General features: G+C 42.7%; 1 protein-coding gene across 6 annotated transcripts in view; it reads left to right on the forward strand.

Moving 5' to 3' along the window:
* The window catches only part of LOC144499570 (ETS-related transcription factor Elf-1-like), a 176,610-nt gene that overhangs the window by 63,974 nt on the left and 92,500 nt on the right, over window positions 1-20,136 (forward strand). For 3 of the 6 annotated variants that reach the window (XM_078221678.1, XM_078221681.1, XM_078221679.1), the window contains exon 2: window positions 5,822-6,196. The exons of 1 other annotated variant lie outside the window; for it this stretch is intronic. In XM_078221678.1, coding sequence (XP_078077804.1) covers window positions 6,125-6,196 — 72 coding nt within the window. In that variant the 5' untranslated portion in view covers window positions 5,822-6,124. Of the gene's footprint in view, window positions 1-5,056; window positions 5,514-5,821; window positions 6,197-15,049; window positions 15,307-20,136 lie in introns of those variants that run through there. 2 more of the 6 variants (XM_078221682.1, XM_078221677.1) reach the window with 2 other exon arrangements.

A 20,136-nucleotide genomic window follows, 5' to 3' on the forward strand; every position in this document is an offset into this window, starting at 1 on the left:
ATCTTTGAGATTCCCCACTATTGAGTTGGATGATCATGGTTGATCATCCAACTCAATAGCCTGATCCCGCTTTCCCATATTCTTTGATCCCCTTTGCCCCAAGAGCTCCATCTAACTCCTTCTTGAAAACATGTTGCGAGTGATCCTCCCAGCCTACTGTGCTGCTCGCTGGGCTGGGAGACATCAGCGGCGGTCATTTTGCGGGATTCCCGTAGGGTGTTAAGGCCTCCATGCATCTCTGAAAGCTTTTTTTTGTTGTCATGAGCCCCACGCTGGAAATTGGCGCAGAGCTAATTATCATATGGAAATGTCATTCCTCCCCCCCCCCCCCCTCTGTGTTGTATGATTCTGCAAGAGGGAGGGCGATCAGGGTAGGAGAGGGGGTCGGCACTGTCGAGGGTGGGGGAAGGGATCAGGGCTGGCCGGGGGAGGACGGAGAGAGAGTGGGGCGGATGTGGCATTGGGGCTGGTCATCGGGATGGGGGTTTCGGGATTGTCAGGGGGTGGGGGTTGACAGGGATATCAGGGCTGGATGTCGGGGGAGATAAACATAAAGACTGGCCCAGAGAGGTCCAGGAGACCAGCAATTGGAGGAGGAAGTGAGGTTGGTGGGCCAGCGATCAGGGTAGTTGCAGGAAAGACAGCAATCGGAGGCCAGCGATCAGGGTGGTTGCAGGGCAGGCCAGCGATTTTGGGCGGGGGGGCAGTGCGTATGCATCCATCTCCGCACTGACAGATCGACGCCTGTGCAATGGCCCACTCCGCACAATGCTGCTGGCTTCTCAGGCGGGAATAGGCCCCGTCCACTACGTTCCAGAATGAATCACGCTTGGGTACTCTGCATCACAGAGTGTCAGAGATTCGCTCTGCTAAGTACAGCAAGAAAACCCGTGGGATTTACTCCCATTTTCACGCATGTTGGGATCTTAGAATCCTTTTGGGAGAATCCTGGCTGTAATGTTTTGGCCTCAACTGCTTTCTGTGCTGGCAAATTCCATAGCTTACCACTTTTTAGGTGAAGAGATTTCTCCTCTTCTCTGTCCTAAAAGGTTGATCTCAGATCCTTAGATTATGACCCCTGGTTCTGCACATCGCCATGATTGGGAACACCTTTCTGCATCTACCCTGTATAGTCCTGTTAGAATTTTATAGATACCCTCCTTATTCTTTTAAACTCCAGTGAATATAATCATAACCAACTCAATCTCAAAGGTAAACCTTTTTCTGCACTCCACCTATAGCAAGAACATCCTTCCTCAGATAAGGAGACCAAAACTCCACAGACTATTCCAGATGTGGCCCTACCAAGCCCTATATTGCAGCAAGATATCCCTGCTCCTGTACTTAAAATGTTGGCCTTCAGAGCAAGAGGATTTATGTGCCGCCTTTACCACCTGCTGCACCTGCATACGTACTTTCAGCGATTAGTGTACGAGGACACCCAGGTCTCATTGCACACTCCCCTCTCAATTTATAGCCATTCAGATAATCTGTCTTCCTGTTTTGGTTCCAAAGTGGATAACCTCACATTTATCCACATTATATTGGAACTACCATGCATTTGTCCACTCGCTCAGCCTGTCCAAATCACACTGAAGCATCTTTACATCTTGCTCACCCTCACAACAAGCTTTGCGTCTTCTGCAAATTTGGAAATATTACATTTAGTTCCCTCATCTAAATCATTAATATACTGATGCACTATCAATCAAGCAAAGACTAGTTTGTATGCAAGAACAAATAGGCTTTTATTCGCAAAAGACTTGGAGCACACCCATGCTGATGAACTGGTCCAGAGACTGAGGCAGGGGGGGTGGGGAGCAGTCACCTTTATACCTGGACCAGGGGGGGAGGAGTCTCAGGCAGGGCTGGCAGGGGCATGCCCAGGCATGTCACACACACACAGGCAATAAGCTTAACAGTGGTTTACCACATATACATTGTGAACAGCTGGGGTCCTAGCACTGATCCCTGAGGTATCCCACAATTCACTGCCTGCCATCCAGAAAATGACCTGTTTATTCCTACTCCTTGTTTGCTGTCTGCCAACCAGTTTTCTATCCATCTCAACATACTGCCCCCAATCCCATGCGCTTTAATTTTGCACACTAACCTCTTATGTGGGACTTTGTCGAAAGCCTTCTGAAAGTCCAAATAAACCACATCCACTGGCTCCCCCACATCATCTCTAATAGTTACATCCTCGAAGAATTCCAGTAGATTTGTCAAGCATGATTTCCCTTTTGTAAATTCATGCTGACCCTGTCCAATTCTACCTTCAAGTGCCTTGCTATAAAATCTTGAATAAATATGCTAGAATTTTCCCCACTACTGATGCAGGCTGCCTGGTCTATAATTTCCTGTTTTCAATCAACCTCTCTCGACTCTCTCTTGTAGATCAATTCTCTGTGTTGAATATTCAGTGACTCAGCCTCCATTGCTCTCTGGGGTTGAAAATTCCAAAGATTAACAACCCTCTGAGAAATGAAATTCACCCTTGTATCTGTGTCTTCAATGGAAGACCCCTTATTTTAAAACTGTGTCCCCTAATTCTGAGCCCTCTCAGCAACAACTGTTAAACCCCCGCAGAACTTTATATGTTCCAATAAGATCATTCTTCCAAGCTCCAATGGATATGGGCCTAATCTGCTCAACCCTTCCTTATAGGTGATCCGCTATCAATTAGGCAAAAGACTACTTGTGTGCCAATACAACTGTAGGCTTTTATTCATAACAGAATCAGGAGCACATCCCAACAGGTAACCGACCCGAACTGAACAAGGGGGAGGAGACAGCCACCCTTATACTAGGTGACAAGGGGAGGAGCTGAGCCGGCTGGGGATGTGTCCAGGCATAACAAACACACAACGGTGGTCCAGGCAGGACAAAGGCACAACTAAAGTCCACCACAATAAGGCAACTATTTAATCTCTGGAATCAATCTGGTGAACCTTCTCTGAACCTCTTCCAATGAAAGAACAATGCTCCTTAAGGGCAAAACTGTATGCAATATTCTAGATGCAGTCACACCAAGGCCCTGAACAGCTTAGGCTGTTTGGCTTTGAGGTTTTTCTTTTGTACAGGGGTGCAACTTTTGCATCTTCCAGTCCTATTTGGAAGCAGAATTGAAAGACAGGTAACATGATTGCCCTGAATTAATAAACAAGCTACTGCTCCTTCAAAAATGTCAAAATGGGCCACATTTCTGACTCCTGCAAAAGGCAGGAATGGAGTTGGGCAACAGTAGCATAAGGTCTGCAGGGCCAGAAATTAAAAACTCCTCCTCCATTTCTGCTTCACACTATCTTCCCCTCGGCGGGAAAAGGTATGGGTCGTGATCGCAAAAGGATCTGGCACTCAAGGCAGAGAGTGAGAAAGGGCCCATATCCTTAAATAAGGAAGAGAATGTAGAAGAGGAGGTAGAATGGAGGAGGATGAGGAAGGGAGCAAATGGAGACAGAGGAGGAACAATGATGACAAAGTGCAACATAGGACTATTGAGGAACAAGTGAGTTCATATGAGATGTCATTGTGGCCAGAGACTTGCTCACATAATGTGTGCCTTGGAAGAATGTCGGCTAAGACATGGAAGGAACTTAATGATGGTCAAAGAAGATGGTATTGAATCTATCACACTTCTGAACCCATGGCACATGAGGAGAGTTTAGTAGATGCTGCACATGTTTGGCCTGGTGACAAGCATGCTCAAGTCAGAGAGTATTGCATCAAATGATGGCCAGCACATGTGCCACACAATCCCATTCTCAGACAGTACTATAAATGGAGAGGGCACGTCAATGAAGTTGATGATTTACTCATCCATAATAAGAGAGCGGTCATTCCTGGAGTTCTGAGACTTGATACACTGCACCATTGCATCAAGGATATGTGGACATCACAAAATGTCGAGCAAGATATTCTGTTTGGTAGCCAGATATATCAGTTGTTGGAAGAGATGCTATTGAATTGTCTCAGTTGTGCTATTCATCATCAGGAGACAAGAGACTCATTGATGTCAAATTCATTTCCATCAAGATCTGGGACCATCTTGGGTTGGACCATTTTGAACACCAAGCTAAATGTTCTTGATTATCGTAGATTACTACTCCAGATGGACAGAAGTTGAGCAACTGCAGGGTCGCACTTCTGAAGCAGTGAGTACGTCATTGAAGGAAATTTTTGTAACACATGAAATCCCAGACATTGTTTGTCAATGAATACTTTAAAGAGTTCACAACATCATATGGATTTTTTTCATACTAGCTCACCTGAAGCCAAAAGACGAAGCAGAAAGTTGAATGAATACAGCAAAAGCACACTGAAGAAAAATGAACCTGCTTGCAGTTCTGAGCAGTTCAACTCCATTCCAGAATTCTTTAGCATCATGTGAACCGCTCATGGGAAGAAGACCGATCACAACTCCCTACCTTCCCACATACTCATGCCATGAGTACAATCTTTTGAGTTGGACAAGGTGAGGGAGAAAGAAGACTAATATCATTCTAGTCAGATGCAGTACATCACAAAACATGCAACCTGCCAGACCTCCAGCCAGGAAAGCCAGTTTGGATCTAAATCCAGACTCCCTATGAACAAGTGGTAAACAGACAGCTCATCCACAATCTTACCTCAGACAACAGATAATGGTATGGTGAAACAGAATAGACATGCATTAGTTTCCATACAGAAGCAACCGTCTACACTGTTGGCGCAGTCGTGTGACAAATCAAACAGACCAGAGATGCTGCATTCATCTACCAAATCCTGATGGATACCAGACTGGTTAACCTGATTCATCTATTAATTTCCTTCTGCTCAGTAGAGTCTGAGGGGTTACCTGTAGGATGCTAATCCCAAATCTCCTCTATTGGAGCTAAGAACCACTTGTGTAGGCTTGTGAAACTGCCACAGTAGCTGTCTCTATAAGAAGAAATGGAAGCCAGAGACCTGGGGGAGGTGTTGTATAATGGGGAGTATTAGAGACTTTGGGGGAGATGTAGTAAATTGTTATATGCTAATGAGACAGTATGCATCATCACAGGAAGTGATGCAATGTCTTGTGATTTTGCCCTCCGTCCTAGACCTCATGGAAGGATAAAGGCACTGCAAGATGTTTCTTATTAAGGTTATTGTTTTCCTTACATCTGTAGACTCTAAATATTCTGTGTTAACACAGCGAGACCAAAAATATTATCCAAAGGATAACGGTTTGATTTTTTTGCAGAATGTAATTCTGGTCAAGCCCAACCACATTCTTCTGACCAAAGGAAAGTTCTGAAACACTGAACGTTAAACTAGCCAGTGACTTATTTTCCACTCTGACTGAACTGCAACTTTTATACTTCTCACGTGAGCCCACAGAGAGGGTTTGTTTGCAGTTTCTGCTTTGCCATGACGTAGTCGGTGCTGCTTCCTTCCTGCTTCTTCAAGGTTGAAACAGAGATAAGGGAACAGCAGTAAGTAGCTAACGCTCGTTTTGCAAAAACAAAAGTCGTGAAGAATCTTCTCAGAAGGTCAGTAAAGAAAGCATTTGGTTTATAAAGTTCATCACAGCTCACGAGATGACAAGGCAACTGTCAGTGAATACCGCAAGAAACGAAAGCTATTATTACTATCATTGTTTTGGTAGTGTCTGTTAAACGTGAAACAAACTTTTGCCACACACGAGTCATCAGGCTTTAACCATCCTTCATGTCACTGCTGCTTTGCAAGAAATGAAGGCAAACCACCAGATGTGACATGATACATTAACTTTCTTTAGCCTCGGCTCCATTCAAAATTTATTTTAAATGACGGAATCCTTTTTTTTTTCCCACAACAGAGCAACATGGTCTTCACCAGAGAAGTCTGAATGCAGAAATACGATCCAGGACACAGACTCTCTGCCTTTTCCTCTGAATTTTCACCGTCCTTTTTGCCGTTGTGGGAATCTCCAATTTCTTTGGAACTTGTATCAAACCCCAAAGGCTTCCATTGCTCCTCTACCTTCTCAATATGTTATGAACTGAAATGCTTTCAATTTATGGAAGCTGATACCCTTTAAGGAGAAGGATCTTTCCCTGCACTTTTCTCCGTGTCAAATGGACCACCTCATCTGTTGCTGAAGCACAAGGAATGCACTGCTATGGCGACTGCAGTTCAACAAAATGAGCTTGTATTTGAATTTGCGAATAATAGCGTGGAAGATGCACAGGAGGTAAGACACATTGATAGTAAAAACTGTCTAAGGAACACTTTGAACAGCAGTAATATATTTTCCTTAATGATCAATTATAATATTATACTCATTGTAAGAAATTTATAGGGAAGGACAGGGCAAGACTTGAATCCAGACAGAGAAGACCATGTATAAGAATGAAACGGGTCAACTTCTTGTTAACGAGTCAGTGTATCAGCACAATGTTGATTGTTGAAATATTAATGATTTTCCATGGTTCTGGTCCCTTGTATTAAATCATATTTAATTTTGGAATATTGAAGTTAAATCTGAATTGCATGAAAATAATTCTGGTTTCCTGGGCACCTTCTGGTGCAGTCTCCCATTCTTTGATGTTATCTGTATTTGCTACCCACACAGTGTACATGTGCATCTAAATCTGGCTGAGCATCAAATGTTGTGACCAACTGCTATAACACTGACTTCAGTGCTGGCTTGTCAGTCTCCTCAGATTTCAGGACACCACACAGAACAGGCCGTGCTATTCCACTGCCACTGGATTCAACTGTTTGGACTTGAGTGGTCCATGCATGCTGCTGCTAAATTTACTAATATGCTACATAATAAAGTGGCATGGAGAGTTTAGCCACTGTAGGAAACAAGCTGAATTTTCGTCTGGGTGCAGAGGCATGTTTTGGTATACAAATTTTCCCCCAGTGCTTTTACAATTATTATAGCATTGGCTCCGGAGAACTGTGAATAGTGCATTTGGGTGAGTGGCTTTGGAAGATACTTGGGGGTGGAGGGGGGGGGAGAGCAGATGTAGCATGGGGTAATGTGAGGTGGCATAGGGATGGTTGAGGGGTGAGATTTGGTGGGCCTTGTTGGGAGCTTGGCTTCTGTGTTGGAGAACTGAGGTGAACCTTCTAACCATCTGGCTTCCCCACTTACACTCCTTATGTACTCTGCCACAGCTGGCACTGCGAACCCGACCTCTGAGTGAAAAGATGAAAAATCTTTGTAAAGTCACACGTGTTGGATGTGCATTTATGAGCTGCAAGAGTATGCAGCTCAGGTTTTCTCAAACCCAGACAAGAATTCAGCCCTTACAGACACATTATGTACTTGTAGGAAAAGCAGGACCAGATCACTGAAACAATTTATTTAGAATAGTTCTAATAAAATTAAATCAACTGCCGTGTGTTACAATATATTGACTTGACCTTTGGCAGATTCCATTAACATTTATTTACTGATGCCTCAGATTTATAATGCTGAAAGAAGGTTAGACAATATAAAAGATAAGACCTCCAAGTGGACTGATGAATGTATTTAGAGCTTGTGATTTAGTGGTGGCAATTTTCCCAAAAATTGACTGTCATAACAGCGAGAAAACCGGAGCGATCTGCGCTGGTTTGACCACCACAGTCCGGACTGCAATTGTTCCACGCTCAAGTCATTTTTTTAGAAGAGTGGAGAGCTGCATGCTGGTTCTGGGAGGGGCAGGGCCTAAACACACCGATGATCCTGGCTGCAAAGTGAAAGGGCGCCCTAATCTCAGTGCACTGGGAGACCCCCTCCCCCGCCTCCACGGACATCGGGACCCCACCCCCATCAGCTTGTTTCCCCCTTCTCGAAGGATCACTGGCAAGAGGGCATTAGAGCCTTCCCAATGGGTCCCCCTTTATGCCCCCTCCCTTTCATGACACTCTTGCCATAGCATTCCCATCATAGTCCCCGCTCAGGCCCCACCTTTGACACTATTCATGGCACACTAGCACTGCCAGGTTGGCACCACCCAGAGGCTTCAATGGCCTCTGAGTCTCCCAGCGTGGCCATCACACCTGGTCTCCACTAGTGGAGACCAGTAGTGATTCTCGCTGGGCTCACTCCGCGCTCGAAGGTCGGGAAAATCTGGCGTCGAATGGGCTATACATATTTAAATACTAGTTTGAATATGCTAATCAGCCTTGTGTCTTTTCTGGGTGCGATCCAGTTTGTGCCAGTAGAAAGGGACCGGGGGATTGTAAACCATTTGGTGATGGTTTATAGGTCCGGGTGCTATTTTGCAGGATCAATGCGATCCGTGCCAGGCACATCAAAGCTGAAAACTCACCCCCAGTGGTTTCTTTTTTGTATAAATGGAATTATGATTGAGAAGAGAATCTAAGTAGGGCACATCTGACATGATGATGGAATATCTTTGGTTTCAGTAGCAATTTATATGAATTAATAGTGAAAAATATATTATTGCTAAATAAGTGACATTTATATGTGATATATTAGCTTCGTAATCTGAAACAAGAAAATCATGTTTTTGAACAAGTTCTGATTTTAGAAAAATGCTAAAAGCATGACTTCCTCTGAGCTTGTCACATTGCTCTTCTTTCATGCATAGAGTTGTGATTAGCTGCTCCTACCAACAAAATACATCTTTGTGACATATCTGGAATTCTGTGACAGTCTGCTGACCTATTTTTCTAGTTTTAGTTTGATAATGCGGTAATACAATGTTTTAGGGCATGAGTCTAGGTTACATGTCATTATAAACATCTTTGATTTCTGAATTGGGTTTTAACGTGTTTCGTTTGGGAAGATTGTGAGGAATAATTTACTAAAATTGACTGAAGGACAGGATTTAAAATTGCTTTATACTGAAGTTATCTTTCTTTTAATGTTCTGCTAAACTAGCGTAGAATTTTACATTGGAGAAAGAGGCCACGCAGTTCATCATGTCAGTAGCAGCTCTTCCTCCATAATTCTTTGCGTTTTTTTCTTTACAAGTATACATCCAATTTCACTTTGAAAATTACTGTTAAATCTATCACCCTTGCAGACAGTACATTACAGAGCATTACAATTTATTGCATCAAATGATTTCTCCTCATTTTCTCTTTAGCTCTTCAGTCAGTGGGTATCTTCTAGTTAATGGGTGAATTTATGTATCTTGGAAAAAATATTTAAAGGTTTGTTTTAATATTATGTGACTGCTCTTGAGATTGCTGCAGCCATTTTCTCTATGATTGTAGAAAGGGCCCAAAGAACAAGAAAATCACAGGACAGGAACAGGCCCTTTGGCCCTCCAAGTCTGCACTGCCCATCTGAACTAAAACTCCCCACCCTTCCGGGAACAATATCCCTCTATTGCCATCCTTTTCACGTATTTGTCAAGATACCCCTTAAAACTCACTATCGTATCTGCTTCCACTAATTCCCCCGGCAGCGAGTTCCAGACACCCACCACCCTCTGTGTAAAAAAAAACTTGCTTCATTCATTGGTTTGAGTTGATTTGATAATGTCCCAGTAAAGAGTCTGGGGGCATCTTACAATGATAAAGGTGTTTTCAAACTTGGGGTATGAGCACTTTCAAAGTCAATGTACGGTCTTGTTGTATTTATTTTGTGAGGACTATCAAAATAGTTGCACTGATTCTAAGCATTGCACCAGAGCTTTGGGAATGACTATGGTGATATTCATGCAAATATACATCCACAGTCTATTACTCACTAGTATTCTGTTTACTACTCAATAAACCTGCAGTGATTGTTGCTGTTTGGAATTTCTTTGACCATTCTCCCAAAAGGCTGCATTTTAGATTAACTCTCATTAGTAATTTCTGATGACTGTCGAGATTCTGATGTCCTCTTCACTGAACTCAGTAGCCAGGTAAGCTTTCAATAGCAAGACCAAGATAACAAACTTCTTGTGTGCTGCCTCAGCTACTGTATCAATTGGGTACCTTCACAGCAACTCGCAGACATTATTTCAATGTTTAACTGGAAATAAAAATTATTGATTAAGGTACCGCGTTGAAATTCACAAGTCTTTGTATGTGGCAGAACAAGTTGATAAGACTGTTAATAAAAACATTCAAGATCCTGAATTTCATAAATCTGAGATAAAAACAGATAAATGCTGCAAGAACTCAGCAGGACAGGCACTATCTCCTCTGGCTGTGGCCTCTGCATGATACCTTACTCTCAGTTGGTGGGCAGTAACTGAGACCAGAGCAGCTGCCAAACTATATCATGCATGTACCCCGGATGATTTTTGAAAACATCATCTATGTTTGCAATTTGTTTGCTAAATGCATTGACTTGCCAGAGCAGTGCCACCTGCTGTCTAGGTTCATACACATGCTCTGGAATTCACTAAATCTCACCACTTCTCACTGTTCCTTTTGAAAAATGCTCTTTAAAACACCCTCTTTGAATAAGCTATTGCTCACCTGTTTTAAAGTCTCCTTCTTTGGCTCGGTGTCAGTTTTTTGTATGAGTGCACTCCCAAGAAGTGTATGAGGATGTTTAAGAGCTTTAAAGGTGCTATATGACTGCACCTTTTGCTCTTTCAATGGTCAATCCCTGAGATTGTTTAATGCAGCACACCCTTAGTACAGTGTGTGTCAGATTATGTACTGCAGTCTCTGAAATGGTATACTGAACTTGAAACCATTTGACTCGAATGGATCAAATATATTGTGAAACTAGCCAAATGGCTAAAAATGTAGCTCCATTATCAAAAATGTCAAATATATATAGATTCAGTAAGAAGTCTCAACATCAGATGAGTCACCTGATGAAGGAGCAGCGCTCCGAAAGCTCGTGATTCCAAATAAACCTGTTGGACTTAACCTGGTATTGTGAGACTTCTTACTGTGCCCACCCCAGTCCAATGCTGGCATTTCCACATTACTGTATAAATTCAGCAGTGAGGTGATAGCTGAGTTCTGACCCTGCCTCAGCTCAACTGCTGGTAGAACCCTCATCCATGCTTCTGTTACCTCTAGACTTAATGGCCTCCCATCTTCCTCCCCATGGAAACATGTACTTGCCCAAAACCCTGCTGTCTATGCACGAACTTACTCTAAATCGATTCACACCCTGTGCTTGCTGACCTTCAATGGCTTTTCCGTTGACCACTTCTCAATTTTAAACTTCTACGCTTTCAAATTTCAATGTGGTCTCTCCTCTCCCTATCTCTATTCACCTCAAGTCCCACAAGCCTTCGAGGTTTCTGTGCTCCTTTACGACTCAGCTTTTCTGTGCCCCTGAATTTAGTTGCTCCACAACTAGCTATCATGTTTTTAATCTGCCTTCGCTCTAAGCTTAGGAATCCCCCCTCCCTCCCAAACCTTCTACTTTTCTCTCTTTTGAGGTGCTCTGCGTAACCTTCCACTTTGACCAAGCTATAGATCATATGTCCTGGTATCTTCTGTAGTTTGATGTCAAAAATGTTTTTGTGATGACGCTCTGGTTAAGCACCTTGGGACAGTTTAGTACTTTAAATGGACTACATAAAAATAAATTGTTGCTGTCGAGGAAAAAACATTGCACCTTCCCCTTCTTTGATGTATCTTACAAATAAGTGACAAGTGGGTTTATGGTTCCACTTTTGGGTAACCAGTAAAACAATTGACACTGATTTTGCAGTCAGTGGTGAACATGCTGTGTGTGCTGTTCATTACACACACACTTGTCCACAGACTTTCTGTGGGCTTTTGCCTGGGATTTGCAGTTATGAGAGTCAAAACAGGACATCACCCTTCCACAGGCGATCTGGAGTCCATGTAAAGAGGGAAAGCAATAGTATCTGATTCAAGATTCATTGTCGAGACACAGTGGCCCTGATGTGAATGGGGAGGTGGGCAGGGAGAGGGTGGGAGCGGGCAAGGGAGGTGGGTGGAGGTGGGCAGTTTTGACAACGAGGAAATGTTTTTTTTTTTAAAAAACCAAAACAACTAGTTTGGTTTCTCTCAAGTTTTACCAAATACCGTGGCAGAATTTGATTACTGATTTTAGAAGAGAGTTTTCCATCCACAGCCAACCATACAGGAAGAGGACAGACTACTAATTGGATAGGTATATGGCCTTGGGCTGCAGCTGGTAATTAAAGAGGATGGAGGGGTAAGTTGTGGTGTTGGAATGGTGACGGGGAATTTGGATAGATTAAGGGTTGATTGATGGGTGTTGAGGAAAGTATTCAATGGGAAAAGGGGATGAGGGGATAGATGATCAGAAGGGTCCTTAGAAGATGAGAGAAGATAGTAGGCATTGGAGGACATCAAAGTGGCATTAAATCACAGGGGAGCAAGATGTCTGATTTTTGGGAAGATTAATAGGTTCCTTATTGATCCAGGGAAATCATTCCTTTTCCTTCTGGATATTAAGAAGTGTTGGAAATGTACCTGCCTGTTCCATGCACCAGTCCTTACTTCCCTTTAGCTGTTGGGTTTCCAGAGGCTCAGAAATTGATGGAATGTTGCATTGAAAATGGAACAAAGAAAAGTCCTGAGCGATGCAGACTTATTAAAATATTTATAACTAGCCTGTCTCTTGGGCTGCGATTGGTCACCAGCTGCTCCCACCCTGTCATTCCTCTGCTAAAACCAGAAATGGACAGGTTTGAGTTGTGTTGGGTTCACATTTGAGATTTCTTTCGATTTTGTTTTTTACTTGGCACCTAACCCAAACCTATCCATTTTGATGAGTTTTCATTTTGGCAGGAAGAACAAAAGATTAGGATGTTTTCTAAATGGAGAAAAGCTGCAACACAAAGGGATTTGTGGGTACTTGTGCATGAAACACAGAAAACTAGCACACAGGTGCAGCAGGTAATCAGGAAGGCTATGGAATCTTGGCCCTTATTTCAAGGAGGCTAGAGTATAAGGGTAGGAATGTCTTGCTGCAACTGTACAAGGTACTGGTGAGGCCATATCTGGAGCAGTGTGAGCAGTTTTGGTCCCCTTATTGGAGGAAAGATATTTAATTTGATTTGTTCAGAGAAGGTTCACTAGGATGATTCCTGGTATGGATGGTTTGTCTTATGAGGAAAGGTTAAACAGGTTGGGACTCTACTGATTGGAATTTAGAATAAGAGGTGATCTCATTGAAACATATAAGATTCTTAAGGGGGTTGACAGGGTAAATGCTGAGAGGATGTTTCCCCTCGTGGGACAGTCCATAACCAGAGGGCATAGTTTCAAAATAAAGGGGTGTCGATTTAAGGCTGAAATGAAGAGGAGTTTCTTTTGAGGTTGAGTCTCTTTGGAACTCTTTGCCACAGAGAATCATAGAATCCCTACAGTACAGAAGGAGGCCATTCAGCCCATCGAGTCTGTACCGACCACAATCCCACCCAGGCCTATTCCCTGTAATCCTCATTTACCCTGCTAACCCCCTGACATTAGGGTCAATTTAGCATAGCCAATCAACCTAACCCGCACATCTTTAGATTGTGGGAGGAAACCCACGCAGACACAGGGAGAATGTCTATGTGGAGTTTGCACAGTCACCCAAGGCCAGAATTGAACCCCGGTCCCTGGTGCTATGAAACAGCAGTGCTAACCACTGTGCCACCATGCTGCCCAGAGAGCAGAGTCTTTGTATATATTTAAGGCTGAGATAGATTTTTGATCAGTAAGGGAATCGGGGGTTACAGGGAAAGTGCAGGAAAGTGGGTGTGTGGAATATCGGATCAACCATTATCCTATTGCATGGCGGAGCAGGCTCTAGGGGCCAAAGGGCCTACTCCTGTTCCTATTTCTTATGGTCTTGTGGCTCGGATTTTGTAGTAAAAATAACATTATTTCAGTAAGAGTCTTTTAAAACAATTCTGCTTCGTAGGTCACTGAGTATGCGATTTGTGCAGTCATAGAATGGGATATTTCTTTCATAATTCTGACAGAAGCAAAGCAAAATTGTTAGCTTCTGATGGTCATGGAGAACAAAATAGTTCTTCACAATAACCAATCTTGATACCCTATATTAAAGTTAATTCTTACTATACTGCCAATAAGTACAGTAACAACCGTTAATAGGCTACTCGGAATGAGATAAATTCATTGAAAGGAACATTTATTGTGGTGCAGATTAACCATCAATTTCCTTCAGTGCAGCAAATCTGCTGTTTTCTAGAAATGCTTTGAACTGAGGCACCTGTTCCACAGTTACTGTCAGTCATTAGCAAACGGAAATACAACCAAAACCTCCCACCTGCTGCCTCAACTGACAAGTAAATAGAACGTATGAGCAACAGACTTGTTCAAGGGAAAGGGCGCAGGTGATGAGTGCACATTTGTCACACGGCTAATGAAAAAAGCCAGAATGCATTTGTTTTTTGGCTTAACCCGTAGCAGTAGATGAGAAACAGAATCTTTCACTGAGCATAATGTTAGCTTTTTCATTTCTAAAGCTTTGTATTTCTTTGTCCTAACTGAAAATTCAGATTTAGAATGGATGGCCTAAAAATTAGTTGATATTGACCTGCTGGTCAATATCATTCCGAGCTGCTAGCTCGGAGTGGATGTGTGGAGCATTCATGAGAACATAAGAAATATGAACAGGAGAAGGCCATTTTGCCCATCAAATCTGCCCCACCATTCAATAACATCATGGCTTGTCTCCACTTTCCTGCCTGCTTCCCATCATCCTTGATATCCTTGTGGATGATGAGTGTCTTTCAAACGAGACTGTCAGATGGACCTGTGATGCCTTGTGATTTCCTGTGATCATGAAAAGCATTATATAAAAGCAACTATTTTTTGTTTGTTTTAGATATGCAGCATTTGTTTGTTTTTTCCCATTTATCTCTCAACCCCGGTAAGCGGGGGAGGAGTTTGAAGCTTTGTTCAAGCTTCTTATTCCATTGGTCAGTTTTAATTGATGTATTCCCCAAATTTAAAAATAAAACCTTCATTGACTTAATCCATGATGTATAAAAGCTCATTGTTCAATATTTTCTTTATCCTCGTCCTGGTGGCCTGATTCACCCCCGGTTGGTTGAATGAGCCACTGGCCTCCCCCATTGCTCTGATCCAGCCCCCAGAAGGCCTGTGAGAATGTTGCAGGCAGGCATGATCTGATTTTCTCTTCTCACCTTTTCCACTTCTCTAGACCAAGGTTTCCAGTTGAGATCAGGATCTGCAGAGAGAAAGATGGAATGTACCACTGATCTGACCTCTCCTCTTAGTGGCACAATGCTTCAGCATACTCGCACTGCTCAGTGTTTTCACCTGACTGGAGGTTCGGGAAAAAAAAAGTTTGAATAATTTTTGATCTGGATTGGAGGATAAAAAAGTCACCTGGATGTTAACTCCATTGCCGAAGTCATGCAGCCAAGGCAGGTGGCCAAACGTCTGGCCTTCCGCAGGGTGAGATTTTGATTTGTGTCTCGCCTAAACCTTGTGAGAAGTGCTAGCTGGCTGTCAAAACTTATCAGTCTCAAGTGGCAGGAAGTAGCACTGGGGATGTTTCATGATATTTAGTAAGTAGTTGGAAGGGCATCTTGTTTGATGAAGGGATGCAAGAGGGAAGGTTTTCTTATGGGACACTTTTTTTTTGCTCATAGAAACTTCTGACGAGGAGTAGGCCATTTAACCTCCGAGCCTGTCTCCCCGCCGTTCCCCATTTCTCCCCCCCCCCCCTCCCGCCCCCACCCAAACCACGTTCAATATCATTCAGGTTGATCTATGACTTGAAAGCGTAAATCCATTTTGTCCCATATCTCTTTAATCCCCAATTTAAAATGATAATTAAAGAAAGAAATTGATGGGATGTGGGTGCCAATGGGAAAAGCCAGCAATTGTTGCCCATCTGTAATTACCCTTAAACTGAGTGACATGCTAGACTATTTCAGAGAGCAGTTAAGAGTCAACCTCGTTGCTGTGCATCTGGAGTTGCATGTAGGCCAGACCAGGTAAAGATGGCAGACTTGCTTCTCTGAAGAACCAGTTGAATTTTTACACAAAAATAGTTTTATGATCATCATTATGGAGACTGGCTTCCAATTCCAGAATTTATTTATTGAATTTAAATTCAACCAGCTGCCATAGTAGGATTTGAACACATGCCCTTGAAGTATTAACCTGGGTCTCTGGGTTACGAGCCCAGTGACCATTGTTACTAGTCTACTGTCTCCCCAGACACTTAAGCATCTATCATCTTTTGTGGAAGAGTTCCAAACTTTTCCCGCCTTTTTCTATTTTTGCTTCTGATAGTCTAGTCTCATCTATGATGTCCACTTGTCCCAGAGTCTCCAACCAGCAGAAATAGTTTCTCCCTATCTATCTTTCCTGTTCCCTATCATATCTTAAACTTGATCAAATTGCCCTGTTCATTCTAAATTTCAGAAAATACAATCCCGTTTGTGTCTGATTTCCTTGTGTTTTAACTAGGGCTTTGTATTAGAACATAGAACATAGAACAGTACAGCACAGAACAGGCCCTTCGGCCCACGATGTTGTGCCGAGCTTTATCTGAAACCAAGATCAAGCTATCCCACTCCCTATTATCTTGGTGTGCTCCATGTGCCTATCCAATAACCGCTTAAATGTTCCTAAAGTGTCTGACTCCACTATCACTGCAGGCAGTCCATTCCACACCCCAACCACTCTCTGCATAAAGAACCTACCTCTGATATCCTTCCTATATCTCCCACCACGAACCCTATAGGTATGCCCCCTTGTAATAGCTCCATCCACCCGAGGAAATAGTCTTTGAACGTTCACTCTATCTATCCCCTTCATCATTTTATAAGCTTCTATTAAGTCTCCCCTCAGCCTCCTCCACTCCAGAGAGAACAGCCCTAGCTCTCTCAACCTTTCCTCATAAGACCTACCCTCCAAATCAGGCAGCATCCTGGTAAATCTCCTCTGCACTCTTTCCAGCGCTTCCACATCCTTCTTATAGTGAGGTGACCAGAACTGCACACAATATTCCAAATGTGGTCTCACCAAGGTCCTGTACAGTTGCAGCATAACCCCACGGCTCTTAAACTCCAACCCCCTGTTAATAAAAGCTAACACACTATAGGCCTTCTTCACAGCTCTATCCACTTGAGTGGCAACCTTTAGAGATCTGTGGATATGGACCCCAAGATCTCTCTGTTCCTCCACAGTCTTCAGAATCCTACCTTTGACCCTGTAATCCACATTTAAATTAGTCCTACCAAAATGAATCACCTCACATTTATCAGGGTTAAACTCCATTTGCCATTTTTCAGCCCAGCTTTGCATCTTATCTATGTCTCTTTGCAGCCTACAACAGCCCACCACCTCATCCACTACTCCACCAATCTTGGTGTCATCAGCAAATTTACTGATCCACCCTTCAGCCCCCTCCTCTAAGTCATTAATAAAGAGCAGAGGACCAAGCACTGATCCCTGTGGCACTCCGCTAGCAACCTGCCTCCAGTCCGAAAATTTTCCATCCACCACCACCCTCTGTCTTCGATCAGATAGCCAGTTACCTATCCAATCGGCCAACTTTGCCTCTATCCCACACCTCCTTCCTTTCATCATAAGCCGACCATGGGGGACCTTATCAAACGCCTTACTAAAATCCATGTATATGACATCAACTGCCCTACCTTCATCAACACACTTAGTTACCTCCTCAAAAAATTCAATCAAATTTGTGAGGCATGACTTGCCCTTCACGAATCCGTGCTGACTATCCCGGATTAATCCGCATCTTTCTAAATGGTCGTAAATCCCATCCCAAGGGTATTGTTGAAGGAGGACTTCTACCCCCTTGTATTCTAGTCATCTGGACATAAAGACCAGCAATTCTGATTCTTTCCTGTACTTGTTCATGACTTTCTAATTATCTCTACGCATTGGCCTCTAAATCTCTTTGGATGTTCACTGTTTCTAGCTTTTCCCCATTTAGTCTATGTGCTCTTATCAATGCATTTTAAGTCCCGAGTGGATGAGCTTGTTTTAAAATCCAATTGTCAATTTTGCCCATTTACTTTATATTTCTTTGTAATTTTATTCTTCCATCTACACTGTTTACAATGCTGCCCATCAAATTTGAATATTAGCTTTCTATCCTTTCATCTAAGTTAATAAAAATGATGGGTAATTGATACCACCAGTCACATCCTGCCAACTAAATACCTGCCCAAAATCCCTACTTTGTGACTCCTTCCTCCCAGCCAACTTCCTAACCAGGTCAATAATTGCCTTCAATTCCATGAGCTTCAACTTTAACTGATGGTCTCTAAGGAGGGACTTTATCAAATTCCTTCTGGAAATAATATAAGTAATATCCACTATTTTAGTCAACTCTTTTTTTTAAATCAATTATATTCCCCTTCCCTACTCTTTCCAAATCCACCTGGTTCTCCCTGAGCAGCTGAAAATGTTCAAGCTGTTCAATCATTCTATCTCTAATTATGGACGTTATAATTTCCCAACAACAGATGTTAAATTAACTGGTTTATAATTCCCTGGTTTCCCTCCCTCACCTTTCCTAAATAGCAGAGTGACATCCTGATTCTCATCCTCCTCCTCTTTATCCTTGGGGAAACAAAGCAGAATATTAAGAGTTACACATTGTTCTGGCAACTTCATGCAAAGGTCCATTGACCTCGGGGTGGAGTTTTCCAGTTTTGGGCCAAGTGAAGACAGAAAATCCCACCCAATGTGTTCCCTATAAAATGTTAAGATTTTACCTGCAGCATTATTGGTGGCAATGTCTTCCTAAATTTGCTAATGTTGTTACCTTTCTCTCTCAAGTATCTCTCTCACCATAATTGCTGATTTGTAATTGCTGATATGTATCTTTATGATCATTCAATGTGTTATTGAAAATGATTTACTGATGAAATAGTCACACATATGAACAGGTAGCTATATGGACCCTGCACTATATTCAAAACTGTAGAGGTGAAAGAGTAATAGTTGCTGTGCTTCAGTCTTAATTCTAAAAATGAAAATGTTTAATCAAAATGCTGTATTTATGTTTTAATGTACAAAGTGGGCCAAAAAGTCTTTTTTTGTGTTGTATAACTCTATGACATCCAATCCCTACCTACTGAAGAATTAGCAATAGACATAATCACTTCAGAAAAAGGACTCTAGCTGAGAAATTCCCAGTCATAATCTGATCAAGTTACCACTGGGATACAGTAGCCATGGCCATATGTGGGTCACTGGGCATTTGGGGGGGTGACACAGTGGTTAGCACTGCTGCTTCACTGCTGCATGCACCCAGGTTCAATTAAGGCCTTGGATGACCGCCTATGTGGAGTTTGTACATTTTACCTGTGTCTGAGTGGGTTTCTTCCGGGTGCTCCGATTTCCTCCTGCAGTCCAAAGATATGCAGATTAAGTGGGTTGGCCATGCTAAATTCTCTTAGTGTGTAGGTTAGGAGGATTAGTGGGGTAAATTTGCAGGATTAGAGGAATAGGGCAGGGGAGGTGGGCCTGGGTAAAATGTTCTGTCAGAGTCTGTGCAGCCTCGATTGGCCCAATGGCCTCCTTCTGCACTTTAAGAATTCTAAGTGGTCCAGTAATATATAGTAATCTGCTTCATTCTCTTTGATACTGTTTATCTTATTATTAATACACCTTTGCTGTGGTTTGGGCGGTTGTTCTATTTCTTTCCAAAGTCCAGAAAAGTACTTGTGACTGGTTCAGTAAAGTAACTATAGTTTCTGTTCAAGTGCTGGGCTTGCTATGTCATCAGTTAAGTGTACACTCCAGAACCACAGATTTTACAGAATTATTACAGCGCAGAACGAAACTATTTGCCCCCCTTGTTGTCTGCCCCAGTTCTCCAAAAGAGCAATTCACCTAGTTCCATTTTCCCGCCTTGTCCCCTTAGCCCTGCACACTCTCTTCCTTTTGAGATAACTAGCTAATTCCCTTCTGAATGCTTTGATTGAATCTACCTCCACCACACTCAGACAGTGTATTCCCGACCTTTACCACTTGCTGTGTGCAAACATTTTTCTTCGTGTCGCCTTTGCTTCTTTTGCCAATTGCTTTAAAGCTGTGCCCTTCTTGATCCTTTCATGAGTGGAACAATTTTTCCCGATCTATTCTGTCCAGATCCCTCATGATTTTTGAATACCTCTCTCTCTCTCCTCTCAGCCTTCCCTGCTCCAAGGAAGACAGTTTTAATTTCTCCAATCTATCTTCATAACTAAAGTTTTTCATTCCTGTAACCATTCTCATGAGTCCTTTATGCATTCT

Source organism: Mustelus asterias, chromosome 10 (genome assembly GCF_964213995.1).
Source record: "Mustelus asterias chromosome 10, sMusAst1.hap1.1, whole genome shotgun sequence".
NCBI classification, from domain to species: Eukaryota; Metazoa; Chordata; class Chondrichthyes; order Carcharhiniformes; family Triakidae; genus Mustelus; species Mustelus asterias.